This window comes from Candoia aspera, chromosome 1 (assembly GCF_035149785.1).
Source record: "Candoia aspera isolate rCanAsp1 chromosome 1, rCanAsp1.hap2, whole genome shotgun sequence".
NCBI lineage: Eukaryota > Metazoa > Chordata > Lepidosauria > Squamata > Boidae > Candoia > Candoia aspera.
The window spans coordinates 126,471,122-126,498,278 of NC_086153.1; the positions used below are offsets into that span (position 1 = coordinate 126,471,122).

General features: G+C 39.5%; 1 protein-coding gene across 1 annotated transcript in view; it reads left to right on the plus strand.

The window, feature by feature from the left end:
- LOC134493463 (protein eyes shut homolog) overlaps positions 1-27,157 on the plus strand; it is a 529,249-nt gene that overhangs the window by 64,270 nt on the left and 437,822 nt on the right. The window contains 2 exon segments of the mRNA XM_063298062.1: positions 22,564-22,735; positions 23,275-23,353. Of these exon segments, the coding sequence (XP_063154132.1) occupies positions 22,564-22,735; positions 23,275-23,353 (251 nt within the window).

Consider the following 27,157-nt stretch of genomic DNA (forward strand, 5'->3'; position numbering starts at 1 on the left):
ACATAAAGCTGTAACTTGACAGTACATAATTAAAATTATATGTTGCATCATCATCATCGGAACTAAATGATAGTTACTACTTATTTTTCCTGTTCTCTAAAGAAAAGAATTCTTAGTTAACCCTTATATGTTAACATCCACTAGAAAAGAAAAAATAAAGTTTCCTTTTTGGCTTGACATCAATTTAGGAACCAAACAGATCCAAATTCAGTTTGGTACATTGCAATAGATTACTGCTGGGCTGCCTGGGAAATACAGGATGTCCAGCTAATAGCACACTATTCCATTTCAAAAATACAGCACCAAATGTATTCTAAAGCACCTGCACAGATGATTTTACAGTGCATTTGTATTGTACTTGAGTTTTCTTTATGTATGCAGTTTTAAAACATGGAGAATCAATGCAGATCAATTGAATTGACTGTGATCATGCATTGGGCAACAGAAATTGGAATTAAAGGGATCCAATAAATGTGCTACAGTGCAGTCATGTAAGTAGTGTTGTACATCTGATCAATAGAACTGGCCCCGATTATCTTTAATCATATAGGAATAATTTGTAGGAATAAAGTAAGTATCACAGATTCTTCTCTGAAATATATTAAGTGCTACACCCTTGGCAAGAATCTCACCTGTAGAATTGTTGACTCCCTGCATACTGTCACAGTGCAAGCAGCAAAGCAGCAGTGATATGTCATGGAGAACCAGCTCCCAGGGAGAACTAGGTTCTATAAGGTTTCCCTGTCAGCTGGAGACAGTCTGCTTTGGAGTTTCACCCAGGTTTGTCTACCAGTTGGAGGGACAGCTTCCTGATGGTGGTCCATCTTCCTCTGTCTTCCAGTGAGCTCTGGAAAGTAGTTTTCCCAACCACTCTAGATGAGATCATCCCAAAGGCTACACATATTCAATTTGCTCTTATTTGGAGAGGCTTGACCCCCGAGACCTGGTTGGATAGAAGAAGTGACAGATAAGCATCATGTTATCTACCAGGGTAGTTCTTTAAAATGGGATAGATGAATGTCTTCTGAGATTCCCTGTAAAGAGAGCAGCAAAGGAGCATGTGGCTTAGGGACTCCAGAGAGCTGTTTCCGTATAGGCATACAGCTGCTGAAAACAGTTTTATTGGCAATAGGAAGTAGTTTGGCAATGGATTTCAATGGATGCTCCTTTGAAAAATTCATGATTCTGAAGGTTGATTGTGGCTCCACATTTATAGAATTTCCTTACACATACATGCACACACACACAGAGGAGATATAAAGCAAGTTGCATCATTTTTAGCTTTTCAAGGGGGTTTGAAAAGATACCTTTTTATCTGTCTTTTTGATCTGATTTTAATTAAGATATTGGACTGTTCATTGTTTTAATTTACTTTATCAGATCTTTATGGACTGGCTGTACATTGTTTTTGGACTGCTCTTTTATTTTTTTAATATAAGAAGATTTTTTTTCCTGTAGCAAGATTGCCTTAGTTGCCTTTTACATTTTCAGTTAAGAAAGTGAGGTACTTTGTCATATAAATACAGAATAACCATGTAACCTTATTGATCCATGAGAAATGGGGAAAGACAGAATAAATACAGAATAACCATGTAACCTTATTGATCCATGAGAAATGGGGAAAGACTCAAAACTCATACATAGCTGAGTGATATCCAAGCATCTTCAGGAAGAAATATAGATGGAAATTATATGGAACCAGAAGGTTTCTGAACCAGTAGCAACTCTGTCTTGCTGGGATTCAGACATGGTCTGCCTTGTGGAACCACATTTAAACCTGGGAATCGTCAAGATATTGATGGCAACTACCTCCAAACTAACAGATAACCTGTCCCAGCAGTTTCATGTAGATGTTAAATAAAAGAGGAAAGAAGATCAAGCTCTGAAATTGAAATGCCCACATTCTCATCCCCCAACCACACCAACTAGAACTACCTGCTCAGGAAGGAAAGAAGCCACTCCAAAACTGTGCCCCCAAATGCCAACCCTTGCAGGCAGCTCAAAGGAATACCGCGACTGATAGTAATGAATGCTGCTGAAAGATGTAGCAGTATGAGAAGCATTACCCTCTAAGTCTGGTCACAGGAACCTTTTCCTTCTTCCCTCTTCTTTTTTTTAATAATATCCAGTAAATCAAGTATTCCGGACAATATGAGCATTTGCACAGTTTTTGTCCATTTTATTGGTCCAAATAAAGGTACCACCCACTGCTATTTTGTGTAGGTGTCTATAAGTATTGGAAATACTTAAATATATAGGTGATGTTATGAGTACTGATGGTGAGCAGGAGGGGGCCCCTATCCAGGAGGGAAAATGCATGAGTAGGTTAGAGGCTTTGAACTGTCCTTCAAAGAAACTCAGAGCAGACCCGCCTTGAGTTTTGGGGTTTATGTATCTGGGTTTCCCCTGCTTCTTCAGTTTGATAGGATTTTCTGTCTACTATAGCAGTTAATAAACACTAGAGACAATCTCCTCATCTCAGTGTGGTCTTTTGCTTAAATCAGGACAGGCTTGGTCTCTTGAAGATGTCACAGGAAGCAAGTCTGGATATGTCTAATTAACTCATAACTTTGGTTCATATCGTATTGTTCACAGTGTTGGTGTTTGTTGTTGCAAAATGTCTGTCATTGATGGTTAAAGAAGAAAAAGCTTAGGTGTCTGAGTGCATCTTGGAGGGCGCAATTCATCTTTATGCCCTCTAAGCAAAGAGCATGTAGGCAGAATTCCTGCTGACAGAAACTCACTGAAGCAGAGAAAAGGAAGAGGGGCCACCCCTCTCAGCCTCATCTACTTTGCCTTGGTTCGTACAACCCAGCAAGAAAGCTCTGAACTACTAAGTATTGTAGGTATTGCATAACTGAACAAATTACAGAGAGGCTGAAGCTGGAGTCACAAGGCAGGACAAGAGAGGGCATGGAGAAGGGAATAGTCACACGTGTGTCCACATGTCCATGCAGTAAAAAGCCTCAACATTCGCATGCAGCAGGAAAGCCATATAAGTATCCTAAATGAATATCGAAGACGTTTCAGCCGATAGTAAGATTGCCATTTCAGTGCAACTGGTTCACTTTGGCTACTTTCATGGTGGGAGAACACCATATGGCACCTGCTTTTGCAGAGGCAGATTTCCAGGATACCTGGGCAATCATCTAAATTACTTGATTGACAGGGTTTTGGCATTATTGTTTCCAATTTCTTGAGTGAACCTTCTCTGTGTGGCATCTGTGAATGAAAAAATTGCCACTACTCTTTATGTCGTGTGTGTATTTCCATTATTCTCTTGTTTCATTAAGGTGAAGGCACAGGAACTTTGGCTCTTTCTGATGGCAAGTTCAGGGCCAGCAAAAGTACTTTGTCTCTTCTTGTGAGTTAAGCCCCTCTTTTAAAATGATCTCTCTCTCATTCTCTCATTCTCTCATGTATTGTCTCAGCACACTTTCACACATACATGGTTTACAGCCTCTCCCCTTTCCCATGCAGATCATGTGAGTAAGGATTTTTTTTCATTTTTAGGTTATAAGGGCAAAAAAGACCAGATTATTGGACAGCTAAGGAGCAAAAGAGGCAAACATTCATCTTTAGTCTAGTGTGGGTGAAGATGACTACTCCAATGATATAGGATGTGAGACAAGAGCTGGCTTCTTTATTTCTTTCTTTTTAAAATCAAAAGTATACCTATTGGTTAGAAATTGCTATGTCAAGTTCACAGTGCCTGAAACTTTGATCTAACTGCCTGTTGTGATTTCCCAAGCTAGTCAACTGGAAGCACTGAGCACTGAGTTCTTGAATTTTGTATTGAAGAGTTGAATTATGTGGCTTCTGATTCAGTCCAAGATAAATTACAATTATTGAATGAATCCAAGCAAATATGCCTAAGTTGTGCAGTGCAATTTTAATGCATTGTTTTTTTTATCCAAGGAACAACTAATGTACATCGTATTTAATAATTGTATTTTAGATGAAAACCATTATTTGTTTGTAAAACAATTGTTCTAAGGCAAACTTGATTAAGTAAATAATATCCAGCTTTAAACCCATTGCCTGAAATCATTAGACCAACCAAAACAAGTCATATGGCCTAGGGAAGAGTAAAATATTTGCACATCAAATATATGTATTCTGATCCATAGGCAACCAACAGATATATTAAATGAAAAATCAGTCTGTATTTTTCAGCTATCCCTGCTGAAATGAAGCTACTACATGTTATGCCAGATTAGCTCTCCGATGGTATCTTCAGATGACACTAACTGTGTTCATGAGCTTGCATGCTAGTTCATTACTAGTGCATAAGGAACTAGAATCTCTTTCTCACTCCATTACTTCTGCTCTGGATATTAAAGCAAAGACTACCTTTCTAGCTATGTATCTTAATAGTATAGTAGGTGGCAACAATTGAGCATGAAGTTATATCATTAAATTCTTATGGCAAAATAATGCAAACTGTAAAAGATTCACTGATGCTGGAGAGATAAGAAACAAAAGAGACATCACTTGGATACTGTAGTCAAAGTCTGTAATCCATACATGTTTAATTTATTTGGGAAATATTTTGAACATTTTGGCCTGAGATATCAAGGTTACCTCTTGAAAGTTGATGTCTAATGTTATTTTGTATGCAGAGAACAAAGGAGTGTAATTGTTTCCAAGGGTCTTGAAGAACATCAAAGTACAATATTTGTTTAAACCTTATGTGTCATGAGCACTGATGGTGAGCAGGAGGGGGCCCCTATCCAGGGGGGAAAACACATGCATAGTAGTGAAGAGTTGAGCAGCCATTCAAAGAGACACAGAACAGACCCGCCTTGACTTTTGGGGTTTATCTGTCTGGGTTTTTCCCACGCTTCTTCAGTTTGTTAGGATTTTCTGTCTTATGTAGCAGTAATAAACACTAGAGACCTATTCCTCATCTCAGCGTGGTTCCTGACTGTTAGGACAGCTGCGATGCGAGGAGTGAAGAATGAGGAATGCATGTTTGGGTTATCTCGCCCTGTCAAGGACGTTTCCTGCAGACTGGCAGGAACTGTTAGGGGCACCGGTGGGCATAGAATTGTACTGACTTTGCGGGGAGGGATTAGGGAGTCCTAACAAACTTTTACTCCCATTGAAAGAGGGAGGGGAAAAATTGGGCAGGGAAAATGTCTTCAGAAAACCAGGAAATTCGGCAAGCCATTCAACAATTGGCAGCAACCTTGCAACAACACCAGCAACAAGTAGATCTCCAGATCCACCTATCATCATCGCATCATCCTGCTAGTAATGAGCAAGCTGAGAAAATTAACCAATGGTTACAGCAGTTTCTCAGGTGTTACACTGCTTATCAGCAAGACAATTGGCCAGCCCTGCTCCCCATGGCAGAATTTACTTATAACAACTCTGTGCAATCCTCTACCAAGATGTCCCCTTTCCAGGCACTCTACGGGGTTAACCCTCGGGTGTTGCCCACCTCCTCCCAGCAAGGAACTGTTCCAGCTGCGGCTGATTTTCTTAAAGAGCAACAAGCCGCACAGGAGTTGTTAAAGGAGCAGCTGAACAGGGCAAAGAGTGCTTACAAGAGAGCTGCAGATGCTCACAGACAAGAGGGGCCAGCGATTGTGGTAGGAGACTGTGGCTCTCTACCAAGTTTTTGACCTCTACCAGGCCTTCCAAGAAGTTGGACTCTAAGTTAGTGGGCCCTTTCACTGTGGTACAGCAGATAAATCCAGTGGCTTATTGTTTACAGCTACCAGCATCCATGAAAGTCCATCCAGTGTTTCACAGAGCCTTGCTAGCCAAAGACCCTCCCCCAAGTGCCTTACGATCGCAAATGCCCCCCCACCTCCAGTAATTGTGGAGGGGGAGGAGGAACACGAAGTCCAGGAAATTCTGGACTCTAGGAGGAGGGGAAGGGGCATCCAATATTTGATACACTGGAAAGGGTACCCCGAGGAAGAGCGCACGTGGGAAAATGCCAGAGATGTGCAGGCACCAACACTGGTTCAATGATTCCATCAGCTTTTCCCTCACAAACCCAAGCCTTGCACTCTACCAGAGATTCCTCACTTGACTGGGCAAGCAGAGGAATCCCAAGCAGAGGAGTTCGTAAGTTGGCAACCTCCACCCCTGCCAGAGGCTCTGAGGCCAGAGCGAGAGGAGGAGGGGGAGCCGCAGCCCTCCACCTCCAGCTTGCATTTCCCAAAGGGGAGGGGGGAAGAATCTTCTAATTATCTAGCTATTTTCCAGAAGCAGCCACCTGGGCCAGAAGTGTTATCAGACCTGGAAAGCAGCAGTGATTCGTCCTTGGAGGAGTTTTCCTTTGTTGCCCAGTTCCCATGGGAGCTTGGAGGTGGAGATGGACTCTCATGAGACTTTGGAGGGAGGAAGGAACTCTAGAGAGGAGGGAGCTGAAATGAAATGTAAATCTGGAGGGGAGGGTGATGTCATGAGTACTGATGGTGAGCAGGAGGGGGCCCCAATCCAGGGGGGAAAACGCATGCGTAGTAGTGAGAATTTGAGCTGTCATTCAAAGAGATACAGAACAGACCCGCCTTGACTTTTGGGGTTTATCTGTCTGGGTTTTCTCACGCTTCTTCAATTTGTTAGGATTTTCTGTCTAATGTAGCAGTTATAAAACACTAGGGACTTATTCCTCATCTCAGCATGGTTCCTGACTGTTAGGACATTATGTCCCATAGTGCTCCACAGCTAAGTGACTATATGCTGGTTTCAAATAACTAAACGATAAATCCTGCTTAAAGTATAAATGACTATGCTTTGGGGATTAAGAATTGTACAGGCAATCTGTGTTTCTTATTGTATGGGAGTTTAGCTTTGTGCCCAAGATGGACAGGTATGTAATGCAATATGTGCAGTATGCCTTCAGAAATCATACTTAATTCAGCAATAGTACAAATTTCTTCTTGCATGCTATTTACACTACATTTCAATATTAATACTATCAAAACTGGCAGTGTTCACAATGTGTTTGTGTTCCTGCCTGAGAACCACCTGACATATACAGTATTTTCAGCAAGTGCAAGCTTGAAGAAGAAAAAGGATTTTTCAACTGCTGGGAGAAGATGAACATTTGTCAGATTAAAAAAAAAAAAAGAGGCATTAGAACAGGAAGTAACTTTCCGCAAGACATTCAAACCAAGAAGCAAGCTCAGTGGAGCACAGCAACTACAAGGAGCAAGAGTCAGAAAAGATACTGTACACCTCCAGAATTCAAATAGTTTTCAAGCCCCCACAGATGAAACAGGTTCTGAGCCTCCAAAGTAGGGAAAACACTACGCCAATGAACAGGTGATAGTACAATGGATCCTTAGAGAGCAGAAGCTATGCAACGTATCCTGCAAAACAACAAGGAAAAGAGTTGTAGTAATTGGTGATTCACTACAATGAAAAACTGAAGTGCACCAACTGGGCCCATTGGCTTGAGGAAAGAATGATTTGCCACAAGTAAGGACAAAATCCAAGATGTATTAAATCTCCTTATAATTATCCCTTCCAGCAAATCTGCATAGGGACAAATGATACTCCAAAGAGTAGCTACAACTATATCACCATTGATTTTAAATCTAAGAAGACTCTGCAGACACAAGTAGTATTCTCATCAATCCTCCAGTCCCTGGAAGAGTACCAAAAATGGAATAACAATGACTGGCTATGTAAATATGTGGATGAGAGAGTATTGGTTTCTGGACAATGGTCTGTGTTTTTCAAATTGCATTCTGCATTTACTATATTCCGGAATTGTGGCAGAGCTGTAGGAGTGTTAGAACTTGGATGGGCCTACTTATTGTTTCTTTGTTCACACTTCTTAGAAATCTAAGCCCTTTCTCTAAGATCAGTATCCATCCATGTTCTATTTGCTGTTGTATTTACTTAACAAACTTCAAATGCTGTTTTAAAATATTTTTTATGCCAATTTGTGATTTAGATGGTTGGTAATCTGGTCACGTTCTTCTGAAGCCTGTGCCTCTGAGCACCATGAACCAGATTTAAGCTTCCCTTGTGTTTCCCAAATGGCAGAACAAGGAAAGGCATTGTCTTTCTTTTAGCCTTGTTCCTTTAGCCCTGGTTGAGGGGAGGAAAAGAAGGTGACAGCAAATACTGGCTAAAGGCAATAATGGTTGCATGATCCTGGGTTGTCCTGGCTGGGTAGGGGAAGCCTGATTGTAGAGAGAACCTTAATTGGGTTTGGAATGTATGTATGTATGTAAGTAAGTATGCATGCATGCATGCTAGATTTTCAGATAAAACTTCTCTTTCTATTAAGAGGAAGATAAAAGACACCAAGCAGGGATTAGAAGAGTGTTTAAAAGTTTTCCTCTCAATAACTTCTCCTGTAACTTCAGAGAAGCCACACAAATCTGTATGGATAAAAGTACGGTAGAAGTCCAGCTTTCCTGGAAAGCATTTCTTAAGATTTCTGAAATTTCTTTCAGCCTGATGTTACATCATATCCCACTTAATTATTCAGCCAAAATAAGCTTCCCAGTAAGGCTGTAGCTTGCTGACTATTGATTTAGATAAGTATTGACTTGAATAGGTTCCCATTGTTCTCTCTCACTGACTTTGATATACAGTGCTTTGCTTCTTTTCACGGAGGTTTCCATAAAATGAAAGAATTCCAATTAAATATCTCTTGGAGCATTTTTCATTCTAAGCCAATTACCCACCCTAATGCCTGTGTTATTCCACCAGTTCTAACTTTAATGAGCGTAGCAGACCAAATGGCATTGTAATCAACTGGCACGACTACGTTCTTCAGTTTGATGCCCTGCAGTATAGAGGAGGGGAGAATCACATATGTTTTGTTGCTAATTCTACAGTAAGAAAGCTTCTTGCCATTAGTATTGTTTAAATAATTTCATCAGACTCTTCTCCTGACCCCTTTCCTTAGCTTGTAAAGTTGATATTCATATGAATGTATAATATTCCATAGACTGTAGACTTATAGGCTGTTTTGCACCACCAGGGAAAGGTATAAAGTTTCCACTTACAGGTGTTTCTTTGTTTGATATGTGCCTCACTTTTCTGGACTGGTAAGCTCTCAAAGCAGCTAATACATTTAAAGATTAGGTAGATAGGTAGGTAGGTAGAAGAAATATGAGAGATATGATGGAAATGATAGATGTAGATGATTGATCAATAGAGATGATAGATAGATAGATAGATAGATAGATAGATAGATAGATAGATAGAGATATGACATATATATAGATATGATAGATAGATATGATAGATGATAGATGATAATAGAGATGATAGATGGATACACACAATTAAAAATGCAGATTAAAATTAACAGTAAAATTAGTACTGAAAACATGTAATAATCAAAAACCTGGTAAAAGAGTAATGTGTTACAGATTTCCTAAATAGAAAGAGTGGAGGCCAAATGTAACCCCCAAGGAAATGTGTTCCATAGGGTGGGAGCAGTGCAGGAGAAGGCTCCCTCCCACATGCCAGAAAGATGAGCATCTGACAGTGGGGGCATCCTCAAAGACCTTCTTCTGCGGTTCTTAACAAGTAAACAGGTTCATACCAGTAGCCTCTAATTGTCTCCCTGATCAAAAAAGGATTTTTTTTAGTAAAGGTTTTCTGCCTATTTTAGGAAATGGAGGACACAGCCCTCCTGCAAGCAGGCATTGATCACTTCACTTTAACTATTAGGCCAGTTCTGTGCTAGGTGATTATTCAGCCAGTAGGAATAAGGCAAGTTCTTAGCGGTATGGGGATACCAAGTCATCTTGTCTGCCTCCTGAAGAATCTGTATAACGACCAAGTAGCGACAGGAAGAACAGACCACGGAACAACGGACTGGTTTAAGATTGGGAAAGGAGTATGGCAGGGCTGTATACTCTCACCCTACCTATTCAACTTGTACACAGAACACATCATGCGACATGCTGGGCTTGAGGAATCCAAGGCTGGAGTTAAAATCTCTGGAAGAAACATTAACAATCTCAGACATGCAGATGATACCACTTGGATGGCTGAAAGCGAAGAGGAACTGAGGAGCCTTATGATGAAGGTGAAAGAAGAAAGTGCAAAAGCTGGCTTGCAACTAAACCTCAAAAAAACCAAGGTTATGGCAACCAGCTTGATTGATAACTGGCAAATAGAGGGAGAAAATGTAGAAGCAGTGAAAGACTTTATATTCCTAGGTGCAAAGATTACTGCAGATGCTGACTGCAGTCAGGAAATCAGAAGACGCTTAATCCTTGGGAGAAGAGCAATGACAAATCTCGATAAAATAGTTAAGAGCAGAGACATCACACTGACAACAAAGGTCCGCATTGTTAAAGCAATGGTGTTCCCCATAGTAACATATGGCTGCGAGAGCTGGACCATAAGGAAGGCTGAGCGAAGGAAGATCGATGCTTTTGAACTGTGGTGTTGGAGGAAAATTCTGAGAGTGCCTTGGACTGCCAGAAGATCAAACCAGTCCATCCTCCAGGAAATAAAGCCAGACTGCTCACTTGAGGGAATGATATGAAAGGCAAAACTGAAATACTTTGGCCACATAATGAGAAGACAGGACACCCTGGAGAAGATGCTGATGCTAGGGAGAGTGGAGGGCAAAAGGAAGAGGGGCCGACCAAGGGCAAGGTGGATGGATGATATTCTAGAGGTGACGGACTCGTCCCTGGGGGAGCTGGGGGTGTTTGCGACCGACAGGAAGCTCTGGCGTGGGCTGGTCCATGAAGTCACGAAGAGTCGGAAGCGACTGAATGAATAAACAACAACAAGGAATAAGGCTCAAGTATGCAGCTGGTGGCCTTCACATCTCCACATGCCATGTCTACATATCAGTACACCCAAGCCAAAAAGTATCCAAAGCAACAAGACAAGTAGTTGCTGAGTCTACATCCGTAGGATGTGCCCAGCTGTAGAGTCCAATTTGAAACAAGAGTCATATGGTCAGCCCAAATCCAACTCTACTTTATCTGCAAAGAACAATGCAAATTGTTCACAGCATACCACCAACAGCACACCACCAACAATTTCAGCTTCCTCTTTCCAACCTCTTTGTGAAGGAGACAGCACACAGCATGGGACAGCAACACCAGCCTGTTTGGTACAGATAAAATAGAGACAGAGAAATTAATACTCTTGGCTGCCACCACTGGCAAGTTTTGAATTACTGGCATACTTACACAAATAACAGTTTCCAGTTGCCTTCCAGTCTTCCAAGAAATGAAGGAAAAAATAGCCATGGTTGCTGTTTGTATGCAACATTATTGGAATCCTGAGCCATACAGCAGATGGTGGGGAGAAGGCTATGGAGGCAGTACACCATGGAATACCAGCCTGATAAAAATCAAGGATGCTGAGAACTGAACAGGCAAGAACAGATATGGCAGTTTTTATCACCAGTCACATCTGCTGAGGTAAAGGCAGACCCTAACTGCAGGTTGTCCAAAGGAAGAGAGATGGAAGCTATCCACACAGCATGCTAAGATATAAAGTGGTTTGACTGGTTGCAGTATTATGTGTGAATGTAGCCATCTGTAAGCCCCCTTAAGTTGCTTGATATTTGGAAGGCCCTAAAAATGAATGAAATAAATGAATGAATAAAAATAGAACGTTTAGCCAGCCTTGATGTGGATAAATGTTTGCTGAATATAGGGAATACAATTCAGTAAACTATAGTCATGCAAACCATATTTTAACATGATGTTGGAGCCTAGTTATCTGTGGGACTGCTTCTCCCTGAGGACATCTACCTGTCTCACTAGATTGGATATGGTAGGCTGGCTCCAGGTCCTCTCTATTAAACATTGTCATCTGGCAGTACCTAAGAAACAAACTAGTTTCTATAGTTGTGCCTATCCCATGGAACAGCCTCCCTGCTGAGATACAGAGGCCCCTATCCTTTTTGTTTTCTGGAAGGCCATTAAGACCTGGATCTTCCCTCAGGCATTGGATCAGGATGGATGTTTTTGTGTTTTTTTCTTAGAGGGTAATATTATGGTGTTGATGATGTGTTAGAGTATCAGTCTTGTATTTTTATCATTTGTGTTTTTGTTTGTTAGCCACTAGGGTTGTTTTATGTAATATAGGTGGCCATATACATTTTTTTCAAATATATAAAGAAATAATCAACAAAGAAAGCGGCTCTGAAAAAAGCCTTCTATCAGTCATGATGGGATTATATGCTTCCTCCAGTATTGGAGGCAGTATGCCATGGAATACCAGCCTGATAAAAACCAAGGATGCTACTCTATTCATGCCATGCTTGTACCCATCCCGTAGTCTATTTAGATATTGTCAGGATCAAAATCCTGAGTGAGACACACCTTAACATATATCCAGAGTAGCCAGTCTTACATTTTTATGAATAGGCTTTATTTTTTATGAACAGGCTTTATTTCTTCCTCATGTGACCTTGGCTAATGTTGATTTGTTACATTGTTTTAGTTTGGGGCTTGTAGTTTCTCATGCCCATCATGTTCAGGAACAGAAATGCAAAGGTGAAGATTTTATTTTTTACTGAAAAAGGTTGCTGGCTTTACTTAACCGTTCTCATCATTGACTAATAAGAGACTTTTCACTAGAGACTTATCAGTAACAGCTTGGAGAATGAAAGAAATGACACGCAGGTTTTTCGTCTGTTAAGCCAAACTCTCCCAAGATCTGAAAGTAAGTGTTTACAATATGTTGCCATTTTGTAAATCAGTGTGACTAGATTTGGTCCACATTATATTTAACAATATTCACTTCAAAAAAAAAAAAAGACCACACATAAAAAAGTAGTTTCTTTTTATCCCTTGGGACTTCAAGAAAATACACAGCTGTATACATTATCTTCTCCTTCATTTACCCAACAGTTCATGCAGTACATGTCTATATTACTGGATCATTCCTGACAGCAGTGGGTTTGCATTTGATCATGTGTATGTGTGAATGTAAGTATGTATGTATGTATGTTTGTGTATGGAAAATATATAGTCATTAATGTATGTGAAGAAACATGCTAGATCAGAACTTGGTAGGTGAGGTATTATAAGTCTTCTATAAGTTATTTGAAAGCCAGTTTGATGAAGTGGTTCAGGTACCAGGCTAGAAACTTGGAGATTGTGAGTTCTAGTCCTGCCTTAGGCACAAAGCCAGCTGGGTGATCTTGGGCCAGTCACTTTCTCTCAGCCCTAGGAAGAAGGCAATGGCAAACCACTTCCGAAAATCTTGCCAAGAAAACTGCAGGGCCTTGTCCAGGCAGTCTCTAAGAATTGGACATGATTGAACAGATTAAAAAAATAAAAAGTTATTTACCCATTCAAGATCCCACATTTACTTTTATAGTCATTTTTTTTAAGTTAAAAGTAAACACATGACACAAAGCAGTGAGACTGCAAAAGTTAGGTAACAAAAGAAGAGGAGAAGGAGAATATATGTAGCTTCCTAATTAGAAAGTTTAGAAAAAATATAGTAACATGTAGATGACAGAGCAGCTGACTGACAGTGCATGTATAATTATTGCAACCTCTAAAGTAAATTTAAACACTTGGTAGAATGTGAACATTTTTGTTAGGTGGCTGAAATTACACAGAAAGCAGTTGGATGGCATGGATCTCAGAAGAGGAGACCTTGCTGCACTTTAGCATCTCCTTTTCTGTTTGAAATGTTTAACAGAGTGATTTTGTTACAGAAATTGAAGACTTTAAAAAAAGAAAGACACAAGTGTTGTCCTTTATCAGTAAATAAAGAATGTGATAATTTATGTCAATGGGAAGACAGGCTGTCCCATTTTGCATTGCTTAACATATAGGCATTTCTTGCTTCTGCGCTCACCAGATCCTGAGTCAGAGCTTAGCTGTTATAAAAGCACATTCCACAAAATCTGGAGCATTATCCCACAGAAGTGTGTTTGCTTTCTGGTATACCAGATTTAACAGAAGGCATTTCTTGTTAATGTAACTACTTTAGAGTTCAAGATTAATAGCAACCCTATAAATTCAGAGTTTCTCAACTGAGCAAAGGCCAAATGTGTTAGATCATTATCTTAACTATATTGTCGAAGTGTTTTTCTCTTACCATCAAGACCACTTCAGCTTTCCCCTGCTTTCCTTAAAGCTGGCTTCCTTTCCACAAATACAAATTGACTTCAGGTATTGTGACAACTTAGTGACAGTATTGACTGTGGCTTCCAAAGCTCCCAGGAGTTTCTTCTAGATGTTTAAGAATAAGGGCCTTACAAGTGAAGACCAAAAGCAGCCCTAAGATGGAATAGTTGCAGTGCTGCTACTTCATCCTAATGCTGTTGTTTTTTTAAAACAGGTAAGGAACACTGTTTTTATCAAGTGTGGTACACTGCAAATTAGAATGGGTACATATATTAAATCTACATCCAGGAATGGGACCTCCAGGAAGAGGATTAGATGAAATAACTTTCTGAAGACCTGGACTGGCCTTCCATCTTAGGAATTTCTAGCACAAGTTTTATATCTCCAAGCTGAATTGATCTGTAATTTGCCTGGCAGTGAGGGCAAAACTTGCCATCTTTATCCTAGTGGCCCAACTTTTTCTCTGGTGCTGAAGTGCAGAATAAAGCAGAGGGAATGGGAGAACTGCCATTCTTAGTGATTGCAAAATGTACAGTTAAGTTGCTGAAGGGGGCATCTTGCTGGAAACATATTAAATCTAGTCTGAAGGCATTTCTGAATGAAGTTCAAAATACTTGCAGTAACATACAGAGAACCCATGATAGCTTAAGACCTGGTTATCTGATGGAGTGCTTGCTCCCTCGCGTACCCACCTGTCAGTTAAGATCACAAAGGGCAGGGTTTTGATCATTCAGTCATGACCCCCATCTTAATTTATTTGATACCTCTCCCTTTGCAGATGCTTCTGGGCAGAGCCAAATTTATGACAGCCTTTTTATATTCAACTTTTTGTTTTTCAGGCACACTGGCAATGAACTGAACTGCTCAAAGTATTTCCCTTTTCTTTGTTTCCAGCTTGGATTCAAGGAAATTTACATGCAAAAACACCACTGTACTCCAAGACATATACACATTACAGAAGGTATCTCCCCACCCTTTTTTCAGTGAGTTTTTCCCAGCCTCTATCCAAAGGATAAGAATAGCTTCAGAAGAGAAGTTGAGAGCAGCAGAAGAGGGAGCACTCATTCATTACTGAAGCAATCAGATGATTCCTTTGACACTGATCTGGTGGGACCAAATGAGAATGGGAATGCACACTGGTGATAATGTAGTGATAATGATGAGATCTCTGTGCAGCCCAGAACAGGTTACAAAAGCTGAAATTACTTCCTCTACTTAGTGGAAACATATATGCATAAAAAAATATAAATATTGTCAAGTCAAACTGTTTAAGTCTAAGTACTAAAATTATAAGAACACAGCTTGGGTTCGTACCAAAGGTCCACCTGACTAATCATTTTATTCCCACAGTAATTAACCAAGATGCCTATAGAAAGCCCACTAGCAGAACAGAACTGGGATTCTGCCTGAGATTTCTGTTCTTTCCACTGCTATTCAAAGGCATTACCAGTCCAGAAAAGGGTATATGAAAACAGTGCCTGTTCAGTGGAATTTGAAGTGTGGAATCTAATGTAACCCTAAAGTTTACTATAGGCTAGCTTTCCCCAAACTTAATGTCCTCCAACTGTGTGGACCCACACCTAGAATTCTCAATAGTGGCCACATTCCTTGGGGAAATGTATGAGTTGAAAACCAGACACCTGAAGTTATACCCAACATAGGGAAATCTTTGTACTCGAGTTTGCACATTCAGAAGACTCCAAGGCTAGGAGAGAGCACATATCTTTCCCTTCCACCCTCAGGACTGAATTTTAATCCTAGAGTGAGCTCAGAATTTGATAGAATCTCATTTACTGTATCGGTTTTAATCTACCAAAAGTCCCTACTCATTCAAAATTAAAGGATATTTAAGCCCTCCTAAGATACTGGGCTCACTAACTGAAGAACGTCCATTCACTATGACATTTGGCTATTAAGCAGAACTGTCCAATTACTTTCATCAATGTGTGATGCACAAAATGGCAATTTTGTTTCTTTTTTTCAGTATTTAATGTAATGAAATCTTTTAATGAGAAAGCAAAGTTAAATTATTTCAACTGGACTTGAAAACATTTTTTCCCCCTGAAGTCCTGTTACAGACACATTCAGAGATGGGTATAGTAGAGATAAGAAGTGGGAAGAATTGCACAACTTTTCCTGTACCATCTCATTCCTCCTATATATTTCTCATTTCTTTGTGTATATGTGCACAAGCACAAGTATATGCCCACAGTATCTGGAGGGTCATATGCATGTAACTCATGGATTGTAAATTTACTGTTCTAGATTAAAAGTTTATTCTGAAGAAGCAGTTGAGAATGCCTGATGGAATGCTCCTATGTTTCTGCCTATGGAAAACAGCCTAGCTTTCCAAAATGGCTCAGAGTTAGGAAATCAACACTCCATCAGCTCTGAGGTTCCAAGGAATATGGCAATCAATTTGTTATTATTATTAATAATAATAATAACAACAACAACAAAGTAAGTTTGGCCTCAGCACTTTTGACAGTTTATGCATCTAGGCCAGCTTTCTCAATCTTTTGACCCTGGAGGAGCCCTTGATATATTTTTCAGGCATTGGGAAACCCCTGCACATTCAGACTCCAATATAGGCCAGAGGTTACAAAATTATATTCATTTCATTGGTAGCACTGTTTATATGCATTAACAGTGCTCTTAAACTAAAATTAAAGAATGAAACTTACCTCTTTAATGTGAAGTCACCCAAATTTGATTTTTTTTTTAAAAATAAATCATGATATCCCAGGGAACCCCTAGTGACCTCTTGCAGAACCCTGGTTGAGAAACCCTGATCTAGGCAATTTAAGTCACATTAAATTCATACTTTTTTGTGTAAATTAATGCAACAATAGAGTTTACAGAATAGACTGAGATAAATTTGTTACCAATAAAAGAATGATAAAGCAAGTTGGACTGAAATAAATGGTAAAGAGGCAAAATAAGGACCACCCTGCAACAAGCTGGGGAGAGAACCAAGCCAGAAGGAAGTGTTACATCTCATGGAGAAGGACCAGCCTAAACTGGATTGCATTTTTTCTTTCTTAGCAATAACTCATCAGTGCATGAGAGCAGACAAGATAAGTTCAGGCAGCTGCTAACAGATGTTTAGAGGGAAAGCTAACACTGTAATAAATGAAGGGATGGGGAAACACAAGTAACACAATCCCTAGCTGCAGCAGAAGAACATTTGAATTGTATACCTGGGACTTTCATGTTATCCCTTGAAAATTATTAGGGCTATATTAGTATATGCCTTAAACTAGGCTCCTTTACACAAATGTAGGGGCATAGCTGAACCTGAAAGGTGAAAGATAGGAGGTCTCAAACCTTCTCTCCCAGAAACCTTCTGAGCTTTCAGATCCAGGAGCTGTGTAAAAGTGTCCCAAGTTGTACACGGAGTAGAAATTTCTTTAAAACACACACCAAAACACATATTGTATTAGCACTGATTTTCAGTGCCCACATCCAGTGTATAAAAACCTGGCTGATTGAAGTAGTACCTGGCTACCTCATATTGTTCCAATCTATTTAGATGGAACGTTACCCATTCATGAGTTGGCTGGATGCTTTGCATCTTGACTGCCAGTGAACAATGAAGTAAAAAGGCAGCTGAACTACAGAAGCATAATAACTAATGGAAATGTTTGTGCCTGTCTGTGTTCCAAAATTATTTTCTAAGTAAAGCTACAATCCTAATCCCACTTTCCTGAGAGTAAGCCTTACTGAACCCAGCATATTTTATTTCTGAACTTATATCCCCTCCTGAGCAAAAATAAATAAAATAATGATAATAACAATAACCAGCACCTTTATTTGTTTGAAAAAGCATCTTGGGTCTTGGCAGACTATCTGGAAAGCAGCATGCAGTTTGTCATATTCTTGTGGTAGAGGACACGTTGTATCTTCTAATTTCAGCGATATGTTACCTTTAAAGACTATAAATTATTTAGGCTGCAATCCTACATAGAGTTTAAACTATTTAAATCCTACTGAGGTGGATGAGAATTAAACAAGCTCATTCTGTGCAGGATTTCTGTCATGTATTTTGTGCTTTTGCAGGTTATCAAGTACACAAATCCCCAATTAATACATAAGTAAATAGGAACATCAGATTCAGAAGTGTCCCACCCCAGAAGAGGTCTAGAACATGTATTTATACATGTGAAAGACTTAAAATGCCAAGTTCTGATTAGTAATAATCAGAACTTGGTATTTTAAGAGTCTGGTTCAAAATACAAATTTGCTGCATCTCCTCAAAATTCTCCAGCAGAATTTCTTGATGGCCAGAGCTATATGCTTTGCAGGCACATATGTAGTCATTCTTTCATGTTAAGTTCTTGCTCTCAAAGAAATGTCCATTAATTGCTGTGCACTGTTATGACCAGACCATCTTTAATCTGAACCTCCCTGCTATTCTCCTCCTCCTCCTCCTCCTCCTCCTCCTTCTGTATTCAGCCTGCAATGTTCTTGTGCAGTACTTCGCAAAGAACCATTTGTGAGCTGCCCATTCCAACCTTTCAAATTTAAAATAGTAAGATAATATAACCCAGGACTGAATGTGATCATGATTAATAGTTCTACAGATACCATTATTAGCAAGAACAAATGACTGGATTTGAACTCAGCACCTCCAGCTCACCAAATGCAAATCTTCCCCTTGTACTCTAAATGCTCCATTAGCTCAGCTAATGGGAATGGAAAGAACAATGTTTCTGCAAACTCAGATAATAAGAGAACGGTGCATGTGGGCAGTCTAATCATATACATTCATGCTTTCCTTAATTATGACATTTATTCCTGTTCAGTGAGTGTTCTTGTAAGCTTGCCTCTGCTCACTTACAAAGGGAGCGCTTAAGAGACCAAGGCCACAATTCTTGAACCATGCGCTGCTGTTTATTAGCAGCAGAATTAATTCAAATCTGTGGGATATTTCTGCAAGTGCAACTGTCTAAAGACCTACTGAGACCAATACTAATATCTGACTGGAGAATGTCATTTTCACCTCACTAAAATACAGTGTTAAGGCACTTTCACTCCACCACCAATTCCATTTCCCAATCCCTCAGAAAGCAGATTGAAGTCAATCAGCATTCATTTTTACTTCTACTGTTTCTAGAAAACTGAAAGCACATAGGGAGGATCACTGCTTGCTTTCAGCTGACCCAGAGTAGAGTGCAGAAAACATCCAATTCAATTACCCTCCCCCCCACCCCAACTATTGGAGCAACAAAAATTCTCTTATTCCCATTCTAGACAGAAATAAGGCATATTTCTAGTGCCCTCTCTTCATGTTTCTAGTCCATTCTGTGGGCATACAGCTGTTTATTTGAACTGCAAAAACACTTCTGACTGCAAAGTTACCTTTCTTACTGCTTTTAAAATCCTGCTGCAAACTGTGAAGGGGAAAAGATAGCCTATTGTTATTTTTGCAACCAGGCACTTTCTACTGTACCTCTAACACAGTTGTCTTCTCCTTGGAGTGGGGGGGTAGAAGATACATTATAAACCAGGGATTCTCAGCTTCTGTTCGGTTGCAAGACTGCAGCAAACGTGGCTTCAGTTAAAAAGTAGATGACCCATTTTAGGAAGGAGGCTCAGATGTCAAATGGGTTAATCTGCATGGTTTAAGACTTTCATTCTGCCTCTTAATGCCCCCTCCCCCCATGCAAAACAACAGTGGTGGACTACATGTACTGTAGTCCCTACATTGTTTAAAAGAAGGGTAAAAGTTCTAAACGATGCTTATAAACAGGCACCAGGAACAGGCTGGTGAAAATCAAAGCAGAAGGCAGCAGAAGGCAAGCGTTCTCACCAAAAGGACGTATACACCTTGCAGAGTCACATTGCTGCAAAGAAAAGGCCAGCTTTGCCCTGACTTCATATAAACTGGAGGCCAAAAGCAGCCTCTTGAACACTGTGAACACTGAGGTTCAGAGTTCACTGTGGAATGACATAAAATGTTCATGTGAAGTTGCCCTTAGAACTATAGCAAACATTGTTTTCTTTAATTTAGGAATCTAATGCCATGGGATAGCCAATGTCCAAATATGTGGGCAGACTCTTCTTTGAAATCCCATTCTTGGCAAGTATGACATTATGGAAGAAAGGAAGCCACTGGAAAGTAAACAGATGAAGCACGAGCTCTGTTGTTTCACCTGTATACTAATGGTGTTTTATCACTGCTCTTTACCACAACAGATCAAGAGACTCTCCTGCAGGAATTTCATTTATATATGTATACCTCCTTATTGCTAGCTTGCAGCGGAACAGTTTCTATAGCACCCAGGAGTGCATACAGATGTAGTTTCCATAAATCTTATTCAAACCCATGTAGACATTGTATATCAGATCAGTGAAATGGGATTTATATGTTATCTGATACAATTCAGCAATGAGGTAATGAAACATCTTGGGGAATTTCCTCTTTCTGTTAACCATACCAGGAGGAAGGGAAAGTAGATGTTCAGTCTGCCCTGCAGCCACTTCAAATCCTAGAGGAGGTTTTCCCCTGCTGTAACAAAACATAAAATCAGGACATGTTGGGATATCGGGATTTGCCACTTTAAAGGGCTTCACTGGGATGGTTTGTTGACTAGAAACAGAAGGTAGAAAAGGCAGGAAATTGAGCCAATTTAAAGCTATCTCCCTTTAGCCTACCCTGTTTTCCCTCCTTCAGGGTTTTTTTTTTTCCTTTCCTGCCTTCCCTAAATGAAATTCTTCACATCTTTGAAAGGCATTTCTGGCTTCACGTCTTGTTATTTTACCTGATCTGCAAGATTAGGAATCTGCTGCTTGCAAGAGTATCTGCACCACTCATACCACCCTCCCTGAAGCCCAGACTGCTCTCTTTCCCATTGATCAACTAGATAAATGTCCTTACCTTATTCATTCTCACTTTTCTTTATTTTCTTTATTATTGCATAATATGTCTCACCTTTCTTTCTAGAACTCAAACAGTACACGAGGGAGGGGGGATATCATCTCATTTTATTGCACCAAAAAAAAGCTAGTGAAATAGATTTAGCTCAGATGAAGACTATCCCACTGTCACCCAGTGGCCTCTATGGGCAAGTAGGAAACTGAACTTATCTCTCTCTAGTCTTACATCCTTTTCCAATGGCCAGTTTTTAACATTTAGCTTATTTCTTGTCTATAGCTGGACTGTCATAGCCCCCCTGCCCCCGGTGTTCCTATTTCATCTTGCTTTGTCCCTCATGTTCATTGCTGGCTGGTTCTCTCAACTTCTGTCTCATAATAATTCTGAAAAAATAAACTGTTGTAACCTTTGAAATTATGTGAGCTGATGTTCATTACGTAAGACATTATCTACATGTGTAAGCTCTGCTCCTTCCATTGCTATTTTCATCATCCTTCTGAGTGCCTTGCTGCAGCAGGAAGGCCACACAAGAACATGAGTAAAGGAGGTTGTCCAAAAAAGAGAGCTGCCCTCCATACTTGGAGGGGTATGAAGCTAGTCCTTCCCCACTCTTTTTGCATATTGAATTGGAAAAAATGGGAATGTGCAAAACATTTTGGATTCTTATTCAAGGTTTTCTCTTTTCAAAATGGACTATTTCAAGTGAAAGAGTTTTGGGTTGTTGTTTTTTTTTATGTCTGGAACAAAATATTCAGTTTATTAAAAACCATTCTCTGATGGAATCAGCTGATTTAGACTATTACAATGCAGAGCTTAAGTGGAACTCTTTTGCTCCAAGTTCAAAGCAAAATGCATTTCCTATTTTGAGTGTACCCCAATGAGAAACCTAGTTTGGTTGCCATTCTTATGATATCAGAATGATAGGAGCTGCTAAAACTAAGTATATCTTATAGCAAGATACTACACCACTTATCTCCTACAGTTGCAGAAAAATAATTAACAAGTACTCAAAATTATGCAAGGCAATTCACAATCAAAATTCAAACACAATTATAGAGGAAAATCTAGAGACACTAACCAAATTCTGCATTCCCTGTCTTTTTTAGATTAATGACCTCATGAGGTTATTGTGAAATTAAAATTATGTAAGATAATTGAACACTACCTTTAGTTCCTAGAGGAAGCTCCTTTTGATGTTACTTGTGCTTTTACTTGGGATTTAACTATTATATACACACACACACAGAAGTTACTTCTTGTTTGTTTCTTGATCTCTTGCTGTTCTGATAAGATAACCAGAGAAAGCTTCTTGTTAAGGGAAAATAATATAATAAATAAAAATTTCTCATATTTTCAATGGCAAGTATAGCATTCAAAGAACTTTGAGCTACCTTAAGGAACAAAAGAACTATTCTGTGTGGTAACTTAACTGTAAAGTGGATTGCAGAGGTCTTTGTAGGATCTTTTAAAAATCTTTTAATGTATACAAATATATATATATATATATATATATATATATATATATATATATATATATATATATATAAATGATAAAGAACAAGCCCTCTCTCAGACACTCAAAACAGGACCCCCCAAAAAAGATTATTTCTCCTTTTATGAATTGTCTTTCAGGTAACCAGTGTGAAGTGGATATAGATGAGTGTGCCTCAGCACCTTGCCTCAACAATGGAACCTGTGTTGATCATATCAACTATTACAAGTGTTATTGCCAACGTGGGTTTATTGGCATAAAATGTGAAACAAATACTGATGAATGTTCCTCAACACCTTGTCTTCATGGAAGGTGACTATTTGTATTTTTTACTGTTATTACCCTTTTTAAAAAAGCACTAGCAACATTTAAAATTTAATGTCAGGGAAGGTTCTTGCAGATACTTCTAATTATACTATTCCATAAAATCAAAGCACAGGCACAGCTAATGGATGACAGATGTTGCCAGTTTAAGCTAATGCAATGTGGTGGTACATTATCTTGTTTCTCCTTTCATTTGAGTGTAATAACATACAGTAATTTTCAATAACTGTGCATTAATTGGATGTTAATATACTTAACATTGGTTCCTCACTCTTTGCATTCCAGCAGGTTGAAACGTGTTTTTTTTTTTTTTCATTTTATGAATACAGGCCAATATATATGCAGTGAAAATACTTCACAAAGGGTTTTCAATCACAGCAACATAAACTTGTAGGAATAAGTTTCTATTATTCCTCAGAATCAATCTGAGATGTATATGTAGGTATAGGAAAATAATATGCTTGACACTATGTCCCAAAGGCAAAAACTACTTTGGGTGGTGTATAAAACAGTTCTTCCATTTTCAGGTGCATTGATCTCATAGATGGATATCGATGCAGCTGTGATGCTGGATGGACCAGCTCAAGATGTGAACTTGATATTGATGTAAGTATTCTCCTTGAATCAGAGGGCTGTTAAACACATGAGACCTAGTAAAACCCATACATTTTTGGATAAAGATACTACACTATGAAGATCAAACTATATAGTATTTTAAAGACATAACTTGCAGCTGTTTTCATTCCAAAATAAGCATAAGGAAATTTTGCATGAACTACAAGACCACTACTTCTTGTCTGACACTGTGGTCCAGAACTGACATATTTGCGCCTTTGAGTGGAATTGTTCAAAGGATAGAGACATAGTGGATCTTGATGCAAACTGTTCCATGTGATTAATGAAGTTTCCGGGGGGTTTCTGGGTAGCATACTTTAGACCTATCCTCTTCCAGGACTGCCCATTGCTCCCCTTTCCTTTAATTAACATTTGTTGAACTCTCATTAACCAGGGAGTGAGAGGAACTGCACAGAGCTCTCATGGCCTTGCAAACCACTCTGCATGCTCATTAAACATGCAGAAGAGTTAATGTGATGTTTCTTAAGAGTCTTATGAATGGATCTGCTTTTTATGGGTTAAGCCAATTTAACTTCCAATAATTGAATACAAAGGCAGAATGTACATCAAATTAATTAATTAATTAATTAAAAGTTCACTGCTCTTGAACTACAAGAAAGTTCCTGGGAGCTGGTAGCCTCTGATATTTCCATGACCCAGAACAGTCTGGTCAAATCCGGCAACCTTCTTTCTGCTAAAGCCCCCTAGACCTCTTCTTACATTGATCCAGAGGATCCCTTAAATCTATGAAGAAGTGGAGGAGCCTTTGGGCTGCAAAGATTAATCTTTATCATCATTCCATTTGTGGAAATCTCCACTGGACTTTAGATCCTTTTTCAGGCAACAAATTATTTGTTATGGAGGGATGGAGTACAGCACACTCTAGTGGCACTGTGAAAAATACTCTAGTCTAGGCATTTGGTGAATAAAAAGGCTGAGTTGGACTCTGATTGGACTGTTCAGGTCAAGATGATGGAGGCCTTGTTTTGCTCAGTTCATTGAGAGTGTTTGGAAGTGGACAGAATCCCTGGCACTGTTACCCTGACCACCTGTTTGTTAGATTCTTGTCCCTTCTGGCTAGTGAAGGCCACCTGGGGGATGACATTGGACTCAGGAGTGATGCCTTTTTTGTTTCAGTGCCTGCCCTGTGGAACAGCATCCCTCTAGAGTTATAAATGACTTTGACCCTGTTAGCCTTCTGTAAGTCTTTAAAGACCTGGCTGTTCCCCAGGCATGTGGACTGGGAGATTGAGCAATCGCTGCTGGTTAACTGGGTTTTATTTTTATTTTTTATAAATTGAATGATTGTTGTGAACTTGGACAATTATTATTTGGATTGTTGATTTTTTTTGCTGGTTTAAATTTTGTAAACTATCCAGAGTCATTGCCACTGGTTGAGAATATGGTGGCATGAGCAGTTATGGGCAGGTCTTGTTATGCCCATATAATACCTCTGCTGTGCAAGTTGCACTAGTTACCTGTAAGCTTCCAGGTGCAATTCAAAATACTGGTTATCACTTATAAAGCTTTACATGGCATAGGGCCTAGTCATCTGAGGGACCATCTCTCATGATTTCTACCCATCCTGTACAGTCAGACAGAATTGTTGTGTTCTGGGTCCCACTGATTAAACAGTGTCATCTAGCAGGACCTAGGCAGCATGCCTTCTCTCTTGCAGCATCTGCTTTCTGGAATAGCATCCACCCCAGAAATTCAGATTGCCCCTATCCTGCCTGCCTTTAAACAAGCCTTGAAAACCTGGCATTTCCTTCTGGCCTTGGGTTAGGTGATTGCCAGGCCCCTTTATGTTGGGTGTTCTATGAGGAAGAGAGTTTTTATTGTTCTCTTTTGGTGACTAACATTATTTCTGATATTGTGATCTTTCTTGTCTTTTTTAATTTGTAAGCTGCCCAGAGTGGTTCTGGAGTCAGGGGGCTCTCGAAATAAGATAGATAGACAGACAGATGCATGTATACATACATGCATGCATATAAGCATGCAAACAAAAAAGCTACAGTGCAGACATTCCATTGTTTAAAAGTATCAGTGGAACAAATTCTCTATCCTTCATTTCTGTTTTGTAGATATTGGCCAGCTATCCCCATTCTCAAATAGTTTCAGTGTTTTTTTTATTATTATTAAAACATTAATTGATTATCTACAATACATTTGCTCTAGGTTATTAGAATTATTAAGTATATAAGATATTTTAATAGTACAAGAGGACTTTGGTTTAAGATTGGGAAAGGAGTACGGCAGGGCTGTATACTCTCACCCTACCTATTCAACTTGTACACAGAACACATCATGCGACATGCTGGGCTTGAGGAATCCAAGGCTGGAGTTAAAATCTCTGGAAGAAACATTAACAATCTCAGATATACAGATGATACCACTTTGATGGCTGAAAGCGAAGAGGAACTGAGGAGCCTTATGATGAAGGTGAAAGAAGAAAGTGCAAAAGCTGGCTTGCAGCTAAACCTCAAAAAAACCAAGATTATGGCAACCAGCTTGATTGATAACTGGCAAATAGAGGGAGAAAATGTAGAAGCAGTGAAAGACTTTGTATTTCTAGGTGCAAAGATTACTGCAGATGCTGACTGCAGTCAGGAAATCAGAAGACGCTTAATCCTTGGGAGAAGAGCAATGACAAATCTCGATAAAATAGTTAAGAGCAGAGACATCACACTGACAACAAAGACCCGCATAGTTAAAGCAATGGTGTTCCCCGTAGTAACATATGGCTGCGAGAGCTGGACCATAAGGAAGGCTGAGCGAAGGAAGATCGATGCTTTGGAACTGTGGTGTTGGAGGAAAATTCTGAGAGTGCCTTGGACTGCAAGAAGATCAAACCAGTCCATCCTCCAGGAAATCAAGCCAGACTGCTCACTTGAGGGAATGATATTAAAGGCAAAACTGAAATACTTTGGCCACATAATGGGAAGACAGGACACCCTGGAGAAGATGCTGATGCTAGGGAGAGTGGAAGGCAAAAGGAAGAGGGGCTGACCAAGGGCAAGATGGATGGATGATATTCTAGAGGTGATGGACTCGTCCCTGGGGGAGCTGGGGGTGTTGACGACCGACAGGAAGGTCTGGCGTGGGCTGGTCCATGAAGTCACGAAGTATCGGAAGTGACTAAATGAATAAACAACAACAACAACACAAGAGGACGTAAAATGCCATTCAAACAACTATTTACTACCTTCAGTTAGCATTCTAGGATAATTCATAATTTTTGCCTTGTGAATGTCTATTTCTTTTGATGTTTGGTAGCTTGTATTATCAATTCATTAATAGTTTTAGTTCAATTTATGCATGATGCTGTGCATGTTGCAACTTCAGCAAATAAAAGCTCTGAAAGCAAGGAGTGTTTACTAGCATTATGCATATGTTCAGTTCCATTGCTATATAAGCAGGCAACCAGTATTCTGTGCTAACTATAGTGTCAGATTCAAATGGCTTTCATCTCAGAAGTCAACATAGGCTTGAACAGCACCCTCAGTTCCTCTGCTCAACATTAAAGGCCAGGATAGTGCAAAGGGAATATAACTGTGACAAGGGATTTGCAGTATTGTTTCACTGGAAAGGGGAATAAACATAGTAAATAATTTGTATTTCCTAGTTCTTATTCTCTAAATTGTCTCTGGAGCACCTTGAGATGATAGATCCTAGGGAGCTGCTTTTGGAACTTCACTAAACTGTCTCAAAAGGCACTTTTCTGACAATCTTTTTGAGATCTGAAATCAAAGAAATCTACTTTTTAAAAAAGAATATTCACCACCATGACTGTGT